General features: G+C 42.2%; 1 protein-coding gene across 4 annotated transcripts in view; it reads right to left on the reverse strand.

The window, feature by feature from the left end:
• The window catches only part of USP3 (ubiquitin specific peptidase 3), an 89075-nt gene that overhangs the window by 40877 nt on the left and 28605 nt on the right, over positions 1-19593 (reverse strand). Inside the window, exon 1 of one of the 4 annotated variants that reach the window (XM_014944431.1) lies at positions 5670-5904. The exons of 1 other annotated variant lie outside the window; for it this stretch is intronic. In XM_014944431.1, the coding sequence (XP_014799917.1) occupies positions 5670-5760 (91 nt within the window). In that variant the 5' untranslated portion in view covers positions 5761-5904. Of the gene's footprint in view, positions 1-3728; positions 3749-4935; positions 5096-5669; positions 5905-19593 lie in introns of those variants that run through there. 2 more of the 4 variants (XM_014944432.1, XM_014944434.1) reach the window with 2 other exon arrangements.

Consider the following 19593-nt stretch of genomic DNA (forward strand, 5'->3'; position numbering starts at 1 on the left):
ATTAGATCTAGTTTCAAAACAAAGGCAATGTATTCAATGCCTGACTACTACTTTCCTCTGAAGCAGTCTCCTTCCTCAGCTAACCTTCAAGTTTTGTGGCAGATTGTAATTTTGTTGAGGAGAGAGTATAAACAAATTTTTGAAAAGGAAAAAAAAACCAACTAGAAAACATTAATCACCATCCATTTCAGTTTATTGACTTCTAAAACATAACAAGTATTTGAAAATAAGGACTCCCCTTTTTCGTAATTAAAAGGAGAATTAGTTCTAGTTTATGAGACTGAAATTGAGACCGTTATCCCACCTCAATAAACTGCATCTTCTAATAGAATCAGTTCCAAAGCACTATTATCACACACGCAAAGATAACGACTGCCCCCATGGTTAGCTCAAATATCAGTAACTGATTCAAGTGGGAAAAAAAATTAACAGTTTTAAGGAAAACAGAACTGAGTCTAAAAAAAAAACCCCAAATCTAACAAGCTTTACTTAAACTCATTCCCTGGCTGTCTCTTTAACGAGATAGTAACTCTACAGACTTTATATGTTCTAACAAGCATTCCAGCATTTCAGTGACCCAGAGAAACAGACAAAAGACTACCAAACTTTGAAATTATAGTGACTGATTAAGAAAAGGTAAGGTTTTTTTACATACTTATTTTGTCATTTACATTTCAGACCAAATCTGATCATTTCCAGGCCAAATTCATTTTCCAGATGTGTGACAAATAACCCTCACACATACAGACCATTAGATCCACACACTGCCCATAAGCTTACCCCCAGTCTACATGCAGCTGGCTGAACAGTTTTTCATAGGAAGAAGGTCCTATCTGCCCTTCTCCAGTTTCAGTGAGTTCTTTCTCCTCCTGTATTCTAGTGAGAATGGAAGCAAAGAGGAAATGACGAACTCTAGTAATAAAAAGGAACAAAGCGAAAGGAGAGAGAAATACTCACGGAGATGGAGAAGAAACACTAATGAGAAGCTGAGATGAAAAGGAAAGTCAAGACAGTTAAAGTCTGTGTACCTGAGCTTTTACAGTGTATTTTTTTTGGCGCTGACTGCTACCGTCCAATGCCAAAAAACACAGTGTGGCAGAATGCTGTTACCTACCCCAATGAAAAGAGAACAGTGTAACTGATTTAACTGAGGGGAAAAAACAAAAACAAACAAAAAAACAAAACCCTGACTGATCTGGGGGGAGGAGGACAAACAACCACAACATCAAAATCAAAATCAGTCTGACCCAGTACAGTCATGTTCTTGAAATTTCTCCTACTTGGCCCAAAACATTGGCTCTCACATATAAATAAAGCATCCAGTGATATTTGAGGTTATTCTGAACCGAATTTACTAAGTAATGTAGTAAATTACTTCAAACATGGAAAAAATGTCATTAATTCAGCATGTGGATTTCCACCATAATCATCGTTCACTGGCCTTGTGATAGCTTCCTTGTGATAGCTTTCCTCTGTACTTTCTATGGTCCCAGTGTCATTTTCAAATGCCACAATGTATGTTTCTGACCAAATGTGAAATTACAGCTCTTATTCAACAGAAATCAGAATGCAAGAAACAGATGGCAGGCAAATATATTTAGCTTTAGCAGGAAATACCAGTTTACAGCCAAAATTGCTCTTCAATATCTAAAAAAATTATGTTAAGAAAAAAAATGTATTCAACTGGCAGCAACCTGAAAAGCAACCGTTTTAAGCATACTTCAGAAGTACAATTCCCCTTTAAAAAAAATAAATGAATCACCAAGTATCTGTTTCAGCAGACACAATCCTATCTGTCTGCAGTTGCTCTTCTAAAGAAAGAACTTCAAATTCTACATTGAATGATCAATGAGTCCAGTGAGAACTAATGAATCCTTAACCACACAGAAAAAAAAAGTTGGAAAAATTCTTCAGACTTGCACAGGTGTGCTTAGAAGATTGCAATCTCACTTAGGTGAGGCATGGCTCCCTGTGGTTTCATGACTCTATGAAAAGTTGTTGAGAAATACCACATCTGAGCTGTTCCAGAGTACTTTTCATAATTACATGATTTGCACAACAGTGCTGAAGGTGTGGCACACCATACAAATTCAACTGATTCAGTCTGTGACACTTTGCAGTCTTGCCAATGCCTCCAGCTACTCTGCTTCCAACTTCAGCAGAAGTTTCAGAAATTAAAGTGCATGGAAAGACTGCACTCCAATTAGAATTAGCAGACATCTGCATGCAGTATATTCACATGACAGCACTGATTAAAAGCCATTTTCAGTTTCTGTACAATTTCTACATTATATATACATCTCCTCTCCTCTTAAATGCCCAATTACAACAACAACAAACCGCCTCTGGATCTGCAAAAAGGCATTTTGTGCTCTCTTTTGACAGTCTTAAAGCTCCTCAAAGAAAATGCACGCTGCTTTCTGCATCACTTACTGTACAGAGCACGCTTGACCGGATTAAATACTCAGGGGAAAGCATGCCATTTTCTAAACAGGAGTGCTTAAACTCTCGGACTTCCAAACTACACAACAGTAACATAACAGACATTCCAGAGACACATAAAAATGAACATACACCATTACTCTTTAATTTGGAGCAAAACCGCTCCTATTTGGATCAATGCACTTGTCAGTGCTTCCCCTTACTGCTTTTTTAAGTCTTCCCTCATTACAAGGCCTCCACAACTACTCTGTCAGGTAGCTTCAAGGGCAGTTGATTTAGGCCAAGAGATTAATTGACTGATGCACATGCTCCTCTAATCTATTTCCTAACTCCAGTAAAGCCAGCTCCCAAATACCAGTGTCAAATGCAACACCCCTCCATTATAGAATGACACAATATTCAATACCAAATAACAATATTCAGAAGTGCCTCCACGTTACCTTGTGAAGTTATTGTTGCAATCGGGAGAGTTTTTGTGGAGAGGCGAGGAAAAAGTAGTTCACCACTACATATCACTCAGTCAGCGGGACAATTCCAGCTCTTCCAATCACAGAAACTCAAGATAATGATAAAAATAGCAACTGGCAGTCTGAACTAAGAACTCGCTCTCCAACCTATTCTGCAATGTTTTGCTATCACTAGCGGGTCACGTGGCCGCCAGCAAGCTTCCTGTATCAGTATCTTCACTTACTCTCCTTTTCTGGAAAGGTCAGCAACAACTCCGAACAGGGCTGACGACAAGTTCTGAGTCATTTTAAGACAACGTGCTTGATGAGAGATGCCTCATTATTACAGACTGCAGAAAATTACCTTCTAACTCTTTTCCTCCAACTGAGGCAACACTACCAACAAAAAGAACTAAGGCCAAAGAACCTTAGAAAACAGCATCAAAAGCAATAGAAAATGTCTTAAATTTTGACAAGATATTAACTTACGCATAGCATTTTCTCTGTTTAATTTTATATTACCAAATTGCAGCAAAAACAGCAAATCAGAAATGGTATTTAATGTGAATTGACAGAAACCAGTACTATATACCTCCAAAAAATTAATCTCACTAAAACTAACACAAATAAGAAAAAGACAATACTCTATATATACACCATTAGGAAGATAATGTAACACTAAGCACATATTACTAGCTGGAACTGAAAAGGGAGGCTCTATATTTTGCTATACTAGTAGAAACGCAGAATCCATTTTTAAAAAGAACAATTTTCACTTGCTTTGAATTAACAAGAGCCTGTTGTTTGTTCATCAGAATATTTTAAATTCAATGTACCTACCTTTTTCTCCAGCCGCTTGTTAAGAATTCAATAGTTATCTGTGTGAGTACTGTGTGAGTTACTATATTAATTTTCTAAAAAAGCATAGCAAACAGAGACACTCCCCTAGACACAGTATCTTCATCAAGCTATTCAGTTCCCCAAAGCGTCCGGCACCTTCCTCCTGACCCCCAGCTGTAATAAATCAGTTGATTGCGCAGCAACTGGGTCTCTCTCTAAGTGCTGCTTTGGGGAAAACACCTCTGAACAACAAAGAAAAATTTGTTCTAATCGTTGAACTTTGTTGAGAATCGTTGCTTCTTTGTTGAGAAGCAGCATACCTCCCAGGGTCCTGCAGCTAATTTTTGAAGTTGAAAAGTTATATTAAAACCTAAGCGTATATTTTTAGTTTTGGCAATTTTATCATTTTAAAATTCTCTGAAGGGTGGTTCCCTACTGCCATATGCTTCTGGTTGACAACTTTGCTTACCCTTGATACTTTAAAGATAACAGATGGACCTACAGAGTTAGGCTTCTTGTCATCAATATTTTTTTTCAATAAAGAAACATTAGGGAAAACAGATTTTCCTGTATTACTCCTTTCCTTTTAATCATTCTCCACATTATTCCTCTGTAAAGCGTACTCCCTCTAAAATCAAAAGTAAAATAACCTGTTTTGCCAAAGGAAGCAGCAGCACTACCACACCTTGGCTCCAGGAAACTGCAATCAGGGAAGAACTCAACTGAGCAGCAGCCTTCCCACACAAAAACACCGATACTGCGAGACAAAGGACAACCACGGCTCCTTTAACAAAAATAGGAACACTTCAAAACACATCTAGCACTTCAGGGCTCCCTGCTCAGCCATTCCCGAGTGAGGCTTTCTCCCCGGTGCCCCCAGGCACAACAAGTGGGGCCTGCTTACTACCTTAAACGTACTTCGTTCCATCTGCTTTCACGCCGAGCAGAACTAAACACATTACATTTATAGCAAACAAAAACATGTCCCAAAAATGACAGCGATCACCGGAGGTTATCTGTGTAGAACCGAGCAACGATCTACTAGAAAGCTGAATTTAAACCACCTTGGACACGGCACCTTTAAAGGGAAAGCCCCTGAACAAACAAGATCACGCGAGGGACAGTACTGAAGAGAGGATACATTTCAAAGACGGTAATTTGCATTATTAAATCAGCGAACAAAGTACTAAAAAAAGGTGACCTCCACCTTCCTACCGCCCCACACAGCCGACTAGGTGAGCGTGACTCCCGGATCCCCCAGACCACCTTCACCGGGCTGCTCCTCGGATTCAAGGGCGGGGGGCAAGCAGTCCAAATAAAACCATTTCCTAAAGTCCTTTCAAAAACGCATATTAAAAAAAGTAAAAAAGTAATCTCAGACTGATTTAAAGAACACGCTGACCCTACAGCAGCCACCGGCTCCTCTCCTCGCCCCCCGGCCAGGCTTCCCCTGGGCAGGGCTGAGCACGCAGCTCCTCAGGCAGACAAAAGGAGCCGCGATCTCGCATTCCTCCGCGCCCGGCGGGGCGGGGGGCGCCGGCCCCCGGCGGAGACAAAGTCTACTGCCCGCCCCGGGCCGGCGGGCCGCCAGGCAAGGCCGGGGCAGAGGGGGGGCTGCCCCCCCCTCCCCGCCTCGTCCCGCCGAGACATGTGGCGGCCGCTCCGGGGCTCCTCCGCGGGGCGCGGAAGGGGTGGAAGGAACAGCGCGGGGGCACCCCCCACCATCTCCCAAACCGCCAGCGGGGCGGCCACGGCGGGGTGGGGGGCCGTGCCCCCAGGCCCTCCCGCCGAGGGGCGGCGAGGCCTGCGCCAACCGCGGGGAACAAAGGAGCGGCCGACGGCGGCGAGAGGAGCCCGCCCGACTCGCCAGGGCCGCGGGGCGGCCGGGCCACCTCAGGCCGTGAGGGCCGGCGCAGCCTAGGCCGCGGCGGGCGCACTCACCGCTGCAGCACCAGGAGGAAGGCGAGCCCTGCGGGAACTTGGCCGAGTCGGGCGCGATGCAGACGCTGGAGCCGAGGTGCGGACACTCCATGGCGGGCGAGGCGGCGGGGCGCGGCGCGGCGGGGCGGGCGGCTCCTCTCGGCGCTACAGCAACGGCGCCCCGCGCACAACAGCCATCTTAGGGCCAGCCTCGCGGATCCGCGCGCCGGGCTTTGCGGGCAGCCGCGCCCCAGCGGCTCCCTCACCCCGCCTCCCCGCCGCACCGCCGGGCTTTCCGAGGAGCCGGCCTCCCGTCCGGCGCTCCGCCCGCCGGGCTTTCCGCGCTGCCGCCGCTTCCCGCTGCGGGGCGGAGGGAGGCCCCGCTCCGGCAGGGTCGGCCCGCGGCTGAGGAGAGTGAGGGGAGGCGCGGCTGAGGGGCCGCAGGGCGGCCCGGGCAAGGACCGCGGCCCCGCGGGGCTCCGTCCCTCTCGCCTCTCAAACTCTCCGCCGCGGGTTTCCGCACCCGAGCGCGGTGCCAGGCCCGAGCTCCGCTCACAGAAACGCGACAGAGCTGTACATCTGAGGGGAGGCCCCATGAAACTGGCGTGTGGTGAGGCAGACGCGGCGTTCAGGCCTCTGTTCCCTGAGACCCACTGCCCCAGTGAGAGCTTGTCTGCAAAAGCGCCCTGGTTTAACCTCTCCCTGCAGACGAGAAGTCATCTTTTGTCTCTGCTGATTATTTGCAAATACCTTCGCCTCACACCTTATTTTTTAAAGAGTTACCTCGCCTCAGATTCAGCTACCGAGCTTATGCTTCTATGACTGTAACATTTAAGTTAAGTGGTAATAAAAGTACAGATGATGTGTTACAGCTTTTCCAGACAGTGCGGAATAACAGCTCTATGGCTGAGCAATCTGCATGCTTACCCTGAACCCATACAAAATTCTACTGAATATACTCACTTCCTTTTTCAAATTTAGCAAAATAAAGTCCACCAACATAACACCTGAAAAAGTGGGGATTTTTTTTAATCTAAGGAACTGTGACGACTCCTGCATATTGGGAGGTTTAGACCTTTCCTCTCACCGTAACTAATGTGAGAAATAGAGTTTTGTCACTGTTTTTGCCTGTTGTGTGACCTGCATATAGACACAAAAAGCATCTCAATGTATTTTACATGGCACAGCACTATTTTATAGAAGATTATCTTAGAAACCAACAGCTCTGTATGGATTTTCAGATGAGACACTTTAAATATTCATATCAAAGATGCCATGGTGGTCACAAATCTCCTTGGTAGAACATTGTTCTTTACCCTCTTTGTTCTTTTTCACCGTGTTTACACAATGGGGGGAAATTCAGAGCATGAAAGATCCAATTTTCCACAGTGTTAGAAACTACTTTGACTATGCTCAGCAGAGTTAGTTTTATTTCTAGCTGTGTAGTTAGAAGCAGAATTAGTTCATAGATACCAAACTGTGAATTAAATGGCTGCAATGTTATCATCTTGACACAAAACCTTCCTCACATATCCACTGTCCTTCAAAACTGTCTTATTTGATCCATCAGCTAAGTAACATTCCCAGCATATATTTCACAGGTTCTGAGAAGGCATGTATTTCTATCGTTTTCTAATAAATATCATATAAATAGAGCAAAAGTGAATTGGGAGGACAGTATTTTAAAGATTGTTTCATACAACACAACTTTGATGTACAGCAAAGAATTACTTGTACATGTTTAAGGAGCAAAAAGGTGGTCATGTCATCGTGTTTATATATTAGCCAAGGGGTCCTTTTGTTTTTTCTCTACCCTCTGCCACAATATATAATGAAGACATAAATTAAAGCAGCAGTTTGACTGCAGTTGCTTTCTGTCTTTTCTAACCAATGCATACGTTTAATTTTCGTCATGCCCCACCCATCCTTGCACACAAACAACAAGAAGGAAACCTCAGTTGGATCTGCCCTTCTCTTTGCCCTTCCCCAGCAGCTTCACTCCGCCTTCTCACAGTAGTATTTTGCAACCGGAGTTTAACCAAAGCAGTCAGTTCTTACCTCACTGTGTGGATTATGCTAGCAGTATACTTACTCTTTCAGAAGCAAAGAACTGGTTAATAAGGATTAAATATGGTAAAATAAACATGTTTAAATACCTTTAATTATCTACTTGTATTTTAGCACTCGCATTCATGACTTTACAGTTGGTATAATATACCTGGAGAGAAAAACCAACTCCTTTTCTAAGTAAATAGAACCAAGGCCTGTCTCAAAAGAGCAGTGTCTCCTCACAGAGTCACTGGAGCTGAACCCCTCCTGTATGAACTATTACATCTCCACTAAAGGCCATGCACTGAAACCACTAGAGCTACGATACCTTACATTAGAACTGTTTTTATAAGCATAGCCATGTTGGAAGAGTATCTTCTGGCAAGATACTCACAGATCCAAGTATGAGGTAAGAATCAATAGGGGACGGTCATCTTGTTTCCCCTAGGCCCTCATGGATTTAACAGAATTACAGTCTGAATGGGATAGTGGCTAAGAGTGTTACAATTTGGGTGGGGGGGTGGTGGTGGAGGGCTAGTAGCATCTTTAAGAGAAGAAAGGCATGACCCATTGCAGCAAACTGTAATGAACACAGCAGACTATGGAAGAAAAACATCCTCAAAAATGTCTAGAGATACAAGGGCTATTTACTGCTTTCTCTTAGAGTTCCTCTTTTTAGTCCAGAAGGCTGCAAGCTTAAAAGACTTCTCAAAGAAAGAAAAAAAAACAAAAAACACATTACTTTGGTTTAATTTAAGAGGCCTTTGACCATCATCTATTACCTTTATTTTAAGACGCAACTATTCAACTTGCAATATTATGCACAAAGAAAAATGTCCTTTCTCCCCTGCTGTGGAGTTATTAAGATCCCCAGAACAAAAGAACAAAGGTGCTTGGAATTGCAAGGAGGCTGGGAGGGACTGCCTAACTCTGCTAAGCACAGCACTTCCCACAATGACAGGCACCAGTTACAACTTCTCTGGGGAGCATTTAGCTATGAAAAACTACTGAATAAAAAGGCATCAGCTTATCAAGATAGGCCCTTCAGCTGCCATCCCTCATGTTTCATGTTTAGGAGCCAAAACCATCCACACTATGACACTTTGTTCCTTTGCAAGATTATAACAGAGGTTTATTCCTCCTTTCATTTGTGGGTTGACAGCCATTCAGTGAAACTCTTTAAACAGTGTAATTTTGCCCAAAAATTTGCATGGGTTTTTTTGTTTTAGTTGTCATGCCCACAGCAAGTGTGGCAGCCTTTACATTTTTTATCCGGTTGCCAAGATAAATACTTAAATAAGGATGATTGAATCTGTTAGGGAGTCAGGATGCAAAGCAGCTATCACATGTGAAGACGCATAAGGACAATTTAGAGCAGTAAGTATATTTGTAGTGCAGTGTCTTTGCCTACTGAAAATAATTGATCAATAATGCAAGTCTTTGAGCACTCGGATCTCAAAAGCACTACTACAACAAGGATAGTTTTAAGTGGCTTGCAGTGAGACATGCTGAATGCAGAGCAAAACTGGAGTAGAAGCTCTTGATGTGATTTTCCTTTTCAATTTGCTTTTTCAGTAAGACTCCTTGAGTACAAATCACTTGATTTGGAACTGGAGTCCCATCTTTTGCTCCCATCCTTCCTCAGATGAGAGTAATTTATATGATAGCTAAGATAAATCCTATTGGCATGCTTATAATGGGTGTGATCAGTGCAGAACAGTAGCTTACAAACTAGCATTAGAAGTTAGAAATTTGTGTCTACCACAACAGAGAGATTCCACACAACATCCTCTTGTGGGACATATGTAGACATCCATCTATGCTATAGACTCCATCGAGAGCCCTGAATTGGTATCTTGCATGGATACTAACAATTTACAGTGGGGAAGTTTGCCTGGAGGGTTCGTTAGTTATGTTTTATCTCTCAGAAATAAAATCTGTGGTTTTAAATATTTGAAAATATTAACTTGCCTCCCTTATATCTGTATTATGATACGGCCTAATGACGCAGTAGCAGAATTTTCCACGTGATCTTGGCTTCCTTCAAAATCACTAGAGGAACATCACTCAGTGGATCAAGTGAAGCAAATGTTGCCTTAGATGACTTCTTCATTTGCTGGAGAAACTGGAGAGCGTGGAATGAAGAAGGGACAAACCTGAAGAACTATAATCTAATTCAGTCTTTGTCAGGCACTACATGCCAATCCAGAGCTACGAGAAACTTGATAGATTGGCCTTTCACTTCTTATTTCCCAAAGATATGAAAAAGTGAAACATTCAGCTATGATGGCGATGGCAATGGAGACGACACAGAAACCCACCACGAGGAAATAAATTTTTTACTTAGTGCAGATGCAACTCTGAGGCAGACAACTGGCATGGAAAACATCAACAGAAAGCGTCAGAATAGAGGTAAATTCTAATACAGGGTCTCAGCTTAATAAAAGCTTTTCTAGAGGCTGGCTGAGCAGCTCTGTGAGCTATATGCCATCTCTGCAGCAGGCAGAAGCTTAGCTGCGTGCATATGTGTACGAAAGTAAGCTACAGCACATTAAATACCACAAGCACATTTCCGGCAGCATGTTGTCTCATTAACAAATCTATTTCCATTTCCTGCACATCCTTTGAAAATAAAGGTCACATATCTTTTCAGTGTTTGATCATAACACCACAAGTAACTTCCTTTACAAGGGTCAAGATTATTCTCTAAAAGGCAAGATACCCAAGATGAAGGGCAGAAATTTAAAACTAGGCAAATGCCCAGAGCAAGCATCTGTGACACTATTTCAAATGTAAGAGTAAAGCATGTAAATAGGCGTGACTCCCTTCAAAGCATATCCACGACACTTCTGCACACATACCTTGAGGGGGCGGTGTGACACCAAGTACTGTGCAAAGGTACCAAGGGACAGACGTCATCTTCATTCCCCCTGCTTACACAGTCACGGTAAGAAATTACCTGAAATTCTGCTTCCATTGGATTAATGGGAATGGGGAGGGACTCTTGATCAGGGAGTGGAGCGATACGACAAGGGTTAATGGTTTTAAACTCAAAGAGGGGAGATTTAGATTAGATATAAGAAAGAAATTCTTTACTGTGAGGGCGCTGAGGCACTGGAACAGGTTGCCCAGAGAAGCTGCAGCTGACCCATCCCTGGAAATGTTCAAGACCAGGCTGGATGTTCAAGACCAGACTTTGAGCAACCTGGTCTAGTGGGAGGTGTCCCTGCCCATGGCAGGGGGGTTGGAACTCCATGATCTTTAAGGTCCCTTCCAACCGAAACCATTCTATGATTCTATAATGGTTCTCTCCAGTGCTAAGGAGGGATCCTTCATTTCTTAATGAGTTGCTTCCTGTGGGGAAGGATGTCGACTATAGCAGTACAATTGTACTAGGCTGATACATTCCATCAGAACAGAAGATTGCTCTTTTTTTGTTTGTTTGTTTTAAGTCTAATTCAAGTTTGCATCTAAGGTTTACAGAGCAGCTGTGTTCCCTAAAACACACAGAAAAGAAGGAAACCGGCCAAAGAAATTGCATGCTATGGATAGGATCCATGTGGCCTGGATTGTGTACAAACATGCAGCACACAAAGATTTATTTTTTCTTGTGTATTTCCCCCTGTGTGTGTATATATATATATATATATACACGTTTCTCTAGAAGGATGTTCCTTCTCCCAATCACAACTATGGGTCAGATTCCCCAGGTGGTATCCACTGGAGTTGTTCTATTAACTCCAGTTCAGACTGGCTGAGAAGCTTTGAGTGTTTCTTTCAAACAAAATCAACAGGTTGTTTCACTCGCCTTCACGAGTCAGACTGGGCCAAAAGCACAATTTGTTAATGCACTGCTGTAAGAAAACATGTCCTTTTCCACGGTTTATGTTTGCCCAAAGAGATGGAGCATTTTCTGGGCCTTGACAGCAACTTAAGTATTCCATGAGTCTGCTGTAACTGATATGATTTTCCCATTGCTGAGCATGCCTGCAGTTCCTAGAAGTGGACATTGTGGAAAGGGTACTTTGAAGTGGCACAGTCCCCTAGACTGGATATTCCTCTGCACCAACAAAAGAGTACCTTAGTATTAAAATCTCTCCAAAATAATCTTGGCGTTTGCAAGACAGTGTTAAGAATGCTAAGTGGGAATGCAAGAAATGGGAAATCTGCAGCAGCTTCATCTCCCAGATGAGTGGGCTGAAATCCTGAGGATGTGGCTCCAGTTCACTGTATTCTGAGAGCTGCAGCTGGGGAAAAGAAAGCAGTAGTAGAAGGAAGAAAGTCGTGCAACAGACAAGCGAGGAGCCGTGGTCTTTTAACCAGAATTCCTGTTTTCAATAAAATAAACAGTTATTCATAGAATCTTCAAGTGCTTTCATTTGTGAGAGCCTATGCTAATTTTACATCACTTTTCCAAGGATTGCAGAAGCATCTTATTGAACCAAGGCAATGCTTTAACTCTGATCCAAACTTCGCTTTGTCTGCACTTGGTCACAATGCCAGGAATATATAACAGTAAATGTGACTGTTCTGTGGTGGGTTTTTTGGAACAAACCAAGACAGATGTGAAAAATAAATGATACAAATAAACTCAGCAGTTTTAAAATTCTCCACGTTGTTTTCTTAAAGTGTTATTTGTGCAGATGAAAGGCTATTTTTAATTCATGCTTTAAACAAATGCCTGAAAGTTCTCATATGTCCGGCAGCTTTCAACATCAGCCTCATCAGTTCTTATACTGTCCTACAGAGTCTGTTCTATAATGCAAGTGCATCAGGGTGACATCCAGCAGTATTATTTCATGTCACTGGCATTTAGCTTTACTGTAACCAGCGATGTAAATTTCCTATGATATTATTTCCAAATGCAATCTTGAAAATATAATAATGATTCTGTGCTTGTGCTTAAGCTACTTTTAAGATCAGCAGGCTTTATTTCATTCTATCTTAATCAAAATAGAACGTTTCACAGCCAACATAACTAATTTCTCTTTATTACAACTGAACTAGGCTTATTCAAAAATTTTTGGCAAACAAGGAAACTACAGGTATATTTAAAAAAAATAAAAATAGGCTGCTCAGTTTACATACTGTGTCAGAGCACAGAGAAGAACTCTCAAGCACCCTTCTGGAAAGAAAGCTGAGTACTACCTGTTTGCCTGGAAAACGTGATAGCTGGGACCAGCCTGTCTGTCCATCTGTTCAGTCAAGGACAGGGAAACTGTTCAAAAGAACCTGAAACTCACTAGTACCATTTTTTATGTCACATGGGGCAAAACCATAGATGTTTCTAAGCTACAAACACCTCATGTTTAAATGACACACAGGTTTCCAATTTCACTGCTATGATTAGCTTGTTAACAAATCTAAGTAAAATAGACAATAATCCAGTGATAAAAATTAAAAGAAGAATTACTCTGATGATAATCAAGGAGGATTGCGAAGAGAATGAGACGGTACAGAATTATACTTTACTATTTCAGATAAAACTCAGGAATCAGAATGTGAAATCTATTTGCCTGTGAAAAGAATGTGTAAAGAAAATATTGTAAAAGAAGTATTAAAGTTAATTTCTAAAGTCCTATTCCAAGCACTTAAAAATGTGGTATGATGGGAAAGTCCCAGGATAAACTGGGTTAATTAATATCACTTTTTTCACCTCTAACATCTGTTATTTCCGTATTACTACAGTAAAAGTATCATCTGTATCTGTGAAATGTAACTGTACACAAACGATATCACTTTTCCCTCTACATTAAACAAGACTGTTGATAGCCAAAATACTCTACAAGCTATTTTTGCTTCTTTGTTTGCTGTAAGCTGCCAAGGCATCCCACCTGTTTCTCTGCGGCACGTACTTGCTTCTGGTTTTATACAAAGAATTCTGTTCTGTACTGCACACATATTAGATCTTGGTTCTACTATACTGATCACAAAGAACTGTAAATATAATACCACAAAAGGTACCGATGTCTCAGAGCATTTTGATTCTGGAGTATTTTGACTCCAAAGCAAGGTATCCCTGGGAAAAACTTGCCATTGTACACAGCCAGTACACACACTTCACTGATAACTGGGTTGAATGAAACTTGTGTTAGCTGACAAATGGCAACATTTCTGCTCCTTAGACCAGGGAAATAGGGATTTTTTTTGCCACATCCTTAAGAATATGTTATTTGTTGCTAAGTTATTCTTCAGGTTCAGTTATTCACAATGTTGAGTAGCAATGTGAATTGCGAAAAGGAGACCACTGGTTCAGATTTCTTTTCCTCTCTCCCTTTACTTGCCATCTGCTAATTCAAGGACCAAACAAGGCTGTCTGAAATTTTTCTGCTCTAGCTGGAACTTGAAACTGAGATGGTAAAATAGAGTGAGAGAGAGATACTCACCTTCTGAAATAAGAAGCCACAGGGACACCCTATGAGCAGTTCTAGATGTTTCAAAAAGGTCTTGCTAAGCTCCAAACACCAAACTGATTCACTCATTATAGCAAAAGGTGAATGTGCCACCAGCTATGCAGTGCCATCATCAAAGAGTTACTGTGAACTGCTGACACAGATAGCCCTGAACTTTGAAGAACAGACATGTAGCTGAGTTTTCTGGGCTTTTGACTTGCTTCACACTAAAGGTCAACACTCAAATATATTTTAATCATTTGAATGCACAGCATTTTGTAGGTGGGGAGGATCAGGAAGTTAGTACATAGTGTGATACAATTCACACTGAAGAAAACTATCTGAAGACCTTTTACAGAATTTTAAATCTTCAATGTCTATTATTTTCTTCACTCAGAGCTTTGTACAATTAGGCTCAATATTACTAAGGCAACTATTTAAAAATATCTACAAGTCTACATTACTACTTTTCTACCTGCTAAACTCCAGAATTTACACATGCTGATTTCTGTAATGCCTGTGTAGCCAGAAATTTATGATGCACCATGAAAAAAAGACTTACTGGCATTTCCTTTGAAGTGCTTAGTAACTCATCCACGCTCTCATAACACAACCAACCCCCAATTCACCGTGAGACTGTACCACATGAACATGCATTTCTGTCTGTTTTGAGATCTGGGGGTCTAAAAGAATCTAAGGTGACACATAACTGCAGTAGCGTAAAACCTTTCATTACAATGATTCCCTTTCGTTAAAAGTGTGCTTTAATAACAGGGACCAGAATAGATGTTCCAGTCAGTAAATTAGTAAGCTTGGTAAGACCTGCTGCATTTTGTGGCCCCTCCTTGACCCATCATCAGTCACTTAAAGATAGTCAAGCAGCAGCTGCATAAATACATGGTGATGTCTCCACTGATTCACATATCCCTATCAACACCATTCCATATTTCATTGAACCACTTCCCCTGATTCAAACATAGAAGCAATGTAAAGGAGTCAAAAAGCAGACAACTGATCACCATCTATCCCCGCTGCATGTTAGCACAGTTTTGTAAAGCAGCAAACAGCTGGAAAAATTATGTTGGGATCTTATCATAGTGATCCTTTCATTAAATCATTATTGTTTCAGTAGAAGATAATTTTGAATGTCCCATCATGTCCTAAAAATTACTGAAACCTACGCAACATGAGACTTCATTGCTGTACTGGCTCTATCCTAAGTATGGCACTTTAAGTAGGTAGAGACCACCAGGCCTGCATTTAGAGCAGAATGAGATTTTACTCTTGTAAACATGACTGAGTATCCAATCCTAAGAAATTATTAAACTTGTGAGGTGTGTAGTGTAGTTTAAAATAGGGCTTTTAATTCAGGACACCCAGTTCTCCTTTGTCTTACTTAATACCACTTCATGCAAGCCCAAGGGAAAATGGCAGGCTCAGCATCTTTCAGGTACATAAGGGCCAAAACTTTGATGTACAGATTAACCAACAAATGTTTCCAATCATAGGATATTTTTCTCTTGATAGGTAAATGTAACAGCTGTAGTAAATTAAAAGGCTGATCTAAATAGCCAAAGCATTTAGGTCCTTATAAGCATGGCATGTAATTATGAATCGTGCTCCCAGATTCAGGGCTTAAGCTATCAGTATTTCTGCATGAAGGTAAAGCTTCTCATTACAGCTTCTCATCCACTGAGACAACACTGCATTTTGCCATTCCTAAGATAAAAGTCTGGGAAGGAGCCATTCCAGCCATGAAGACAAGAAGGGGGAAAAAACCACCCTGGAAACAGCAACTTCAGTTGCTGGGCTGCTGGTCAGTCTTGATTCCAAACTTTGCCACAGCCATCCTGTCTCCTGCCTGAATACCAGCCGTGGCCACAGCCAGATCGGTGGTCTAGGCTTGTGGCACAGGCGCTTCTGCTGCCAGCAGGCTGCAGTTCAGGCAGCTATTTTGCTAATGTCTAGAGTCAACCCTGACTGAACTACAGAAAAAAACCTGGTATGTCACCTTGTAATGTGGGAAAATGAGCAGATTGTTGATGGTGCTGTAAAACCATAAGCAACGTGAAACCACAATGTATCTGTCTACAAGGAAGGTAAGACACAGGACTACCTGCAGACTTTACTTCTTCTGCAAGTACATGCACTGTATGCTTTTTGTATGTGGTGTTGGCACATGCTGCTTATATTGTTTGCAAATTATTCTGTTCTCAGAGAGACCCACAAACATTTCAGAGTTTTAGCAGTTTGAAGTTATATTTACATGGCTGAGTGCAAGTTGTCTGGGATTGTCAAGGTGCATTACTAAGGGCCGAAATTAAGTGATGAAATCAAAACTGAAATTAAAAATCAATCTGGTTTACCATCATCTGCACAGATTTCTGCAGCTAATGTTGAAACACTCTCCATGTGTGACCAGTCAGTGAAGGAGCCATTCCCATTCCCAGCAGCACCTCTGTAAGAAAATGGTTTGCAGCATTCCAGAGTTCTGTAGTAAGAGAGGCTATTCAGGAATGCTTACAATCTACAGTGCTGGTTTATGCTGGTCCCCTTTTACCCTATTTGCTATGACAATATCTTTATCTCCATGTACGAAATACCACATTGCAGCCCTGGACACAGAACTGCTGCAGTAAACAGGCTGGTGGGAGAACTCCCAACAGCCCCACGGGCCAGGGGCTGCAGGAAAAATCCCTTTGTGGGGAGTTTTCAAACCAGCAGCTGCACCACCAGCGCACTGCCTTCCCCAAGGGAGAGAGGGCCAGAAGATGTGGACTCCACGCATTCCTAAAGGGCAGTTAATATTTTTAAAGATTTTTGGAACACATTATTAAAATATAAGCAGAATAAATTTAATTTAAAACATCCATTTTTCATGCCTTCATGCAAAGAACTGGCCCCCATTTCCCTCTCCCTCATCCTCCACCTTTAACTCCCTGGTCTTTGCAGTCACTATTAAGAGATTTACATTTCTGGAAAACTACAACACTGACTTCTTTCACGTTGGCTTTAAAAAAGCCAACATTTGACTGGCAAAGTGTTTACCAGCAAGACAAACCAAGCAGGCTTTTTATGTCTCCAAAGCTAATAAAATACTGCTTGGAGCAGAGCTTGCCTTGAGTTTCTGCAGGAGCAGAACTCATTCTGCTGGCCCAACATGAAGAGATGGCTATTTTAATCATCCTGTAGTTGCTTAAGCATAGGTTCTTCTGTTGATTTAGAACAGTCTCGACCCAGAACACTAAGCCATAAATACATCTGGAGCTGAGGTTGTGGAAGAGTTAATATTCATCTCTCTAGTTTTATTTTAAAATATACCTTTAGATCTTTTGATGTGTAGCAGACATCAGTGAGTCACTCCAGACAGCTTAAAGATATTTTGGAAAAAGCTCTAAAGTGACTTTTTATGTTTGTTTTCCTTTTCTTTTTCTTTTCCTTTTTTTCTTTTTTTTTCCAGTCACAAGCAGACTTGGCTTAGTTATTTGTTTTTGTTTTGTAATAGAAGGAGAACTACAGTTGCACAGAAGTTAATGAGCACATAACATCCCTCAGCCACATAGACACTCCCAGAGAAACGAAAGGACTTCTGGTCTAACTCTGGCCAGCCACCCTGTGTTGATGAAGCTAGTTCGTGACATGGGCCTTTGCATTCATCCTCTGTGCAGCAGCAGCAGCTCAAAGAGCAGAACTGCACCAGTGGAAGGAGGATCCAGAGCAGTGTTTTTTCCAAACTTCCCCAGTTCACGCTGCTTTAAGGGTCAGGCTGGCTACAATGTGGAAAGTATGCAGTGCCTACAGATATTTACAAAGGTGTAGAATCAAAAATTAAGCAGAAGAAAGTCAGTCACAGAGTCAGAAACCAAAACCAGTGTGGAGACTCCTGGTACCCTAGATTGCTCCCTTCTACCATGCCAGCTTAGAATTTAGACAAGGCCAGAACTGATGATGTACCTGAATGCCTCTGTCTTTCCTATAGCAAGACTTTTGTCTGGCTCCTCCTTCAGTGTCTCACGTTTAAGCTCTTGAGCCAACACCATGACCGCGTGTGGTAAATGAGGCAGATGGAGCAGAGACACTGATGGTGAGGCCAGCAACAAAAATGATCCTGTTATTCTGAGGAGTATTTCTGGCAGGATCCAGGAGTGCGAAGCAATGAGGAGGAGAAAGCTGTGTTCCATCTTTAGCAGAATGCCTCACTTTGCTGTACTCTGCTTCTTGACTTGTTTGCTTGAGCCTTTTTTAACCATACTTTTGGGCTTTCCAGCGTGTGTAGACAGGACAAATATAGTGACTCACCAGCATATACCTATTATTTAGTTGTTATATAAAGCCCACCTGAGAGCACTATGAATTCACATTTTAGGTTTGCTGGAACGTTGTGCTGGAAAATTGTTCTGGTCTGTTGCCACCTCGCAGAGATCCTTTCTCAACGCCCCCCACCCCTCCCCAAGCAAAGCCTCAACATGTTTTTAAATGAGTTTAGAGAAACCCTGTTAGTCACAGAAGTGACCACAGAAAAGCTTTTGCCTTTCAGATTCTTTTATTATTTCATAGAGCTTTACTAGGTAACCCTTCATAACACAGGATACCATTTGTGCTTCTCATGTGGTGGCAGAGGTCACCATCCCAGCAGGTGACAAGGAAATTTTTTGGAGCTTCTTTTAGATACCAATTCCTGTTGCACATCATTCATACAGTCACCACCTCCCCTCCATTATCTGAGGACTTGGGTCCTCAACTTCACTCTAACGATGGGGAAAGAGCTAATTCCCTGATAAAGTAGAACCTAGGACAGGCTGCTAAATCAAAGATTGTAATGAAAAAAAATCCATGGGTCTTTCTCTAGAGGGGTAACGCCATTATTCCGATAAATGGAACAAATAAAGAGAGCTAACTCTTAATGAGTCTCCCTTATTTGCCTTCCAAACCCCATTTTAATATGCTTCAGAACACAATCACAGTGAAACATTCTCAACTTTATGCCCCATCACTATTGCTCAGTCAGTACCAAAACACAGATCTCAGAAGAGAGTGCTCTGAGCCAAAGTCCAAAACAAGATGCCTCTGCTTTACAGAGGGCTCTGCGAATTCATGCATCTGGCTGGAAAAGCAGAGGAGGGGTACAGTGGAGTGAGCTCCCCTCCCTTCTGCCCCAACCCACAAGGTAAAGATGAGTTGCATAATGAAAAAAGAACATCTCTGGGGTTTTTTTCCAAAAAGGTAACAAAATGGTAATGCTCAGCACAGCCTCTCACTCCTCCCAAAATTTTCATATTTTCTGGACATTCTGCAAAGAAGCTGGTATCCTACTGAGGTGTGCTGGAGAGGGGGAAAGGGCAGCCCAGAGAATGCACTGATGCACATGGCACCCTAGCCCTTCAGTTACCCACAGCTGGCATTGCAATCACTGGCTCAAGCTCATTAAAGGAGCTTCTTGTTGAATTACTGTCAGAGAAGCAGGAAAGGACTCTGCTGTGCAGAATGCTGATTCCCTGGCCATG

This window comes from Calidris pugnax, unplaced genomic scaffold (assembly GCF_001431845.1).
Source record: "Calidris pugnax isolate Ruff unplaced genomic scaffold, ASM143184v1 scaffold70, whole genome shotgun sequence".
NCBI lineage: Eukaryota > Metazoa > Chordata > Aves > Charadriiformes > Scolopacidae > Calidris > Calidris pugnax.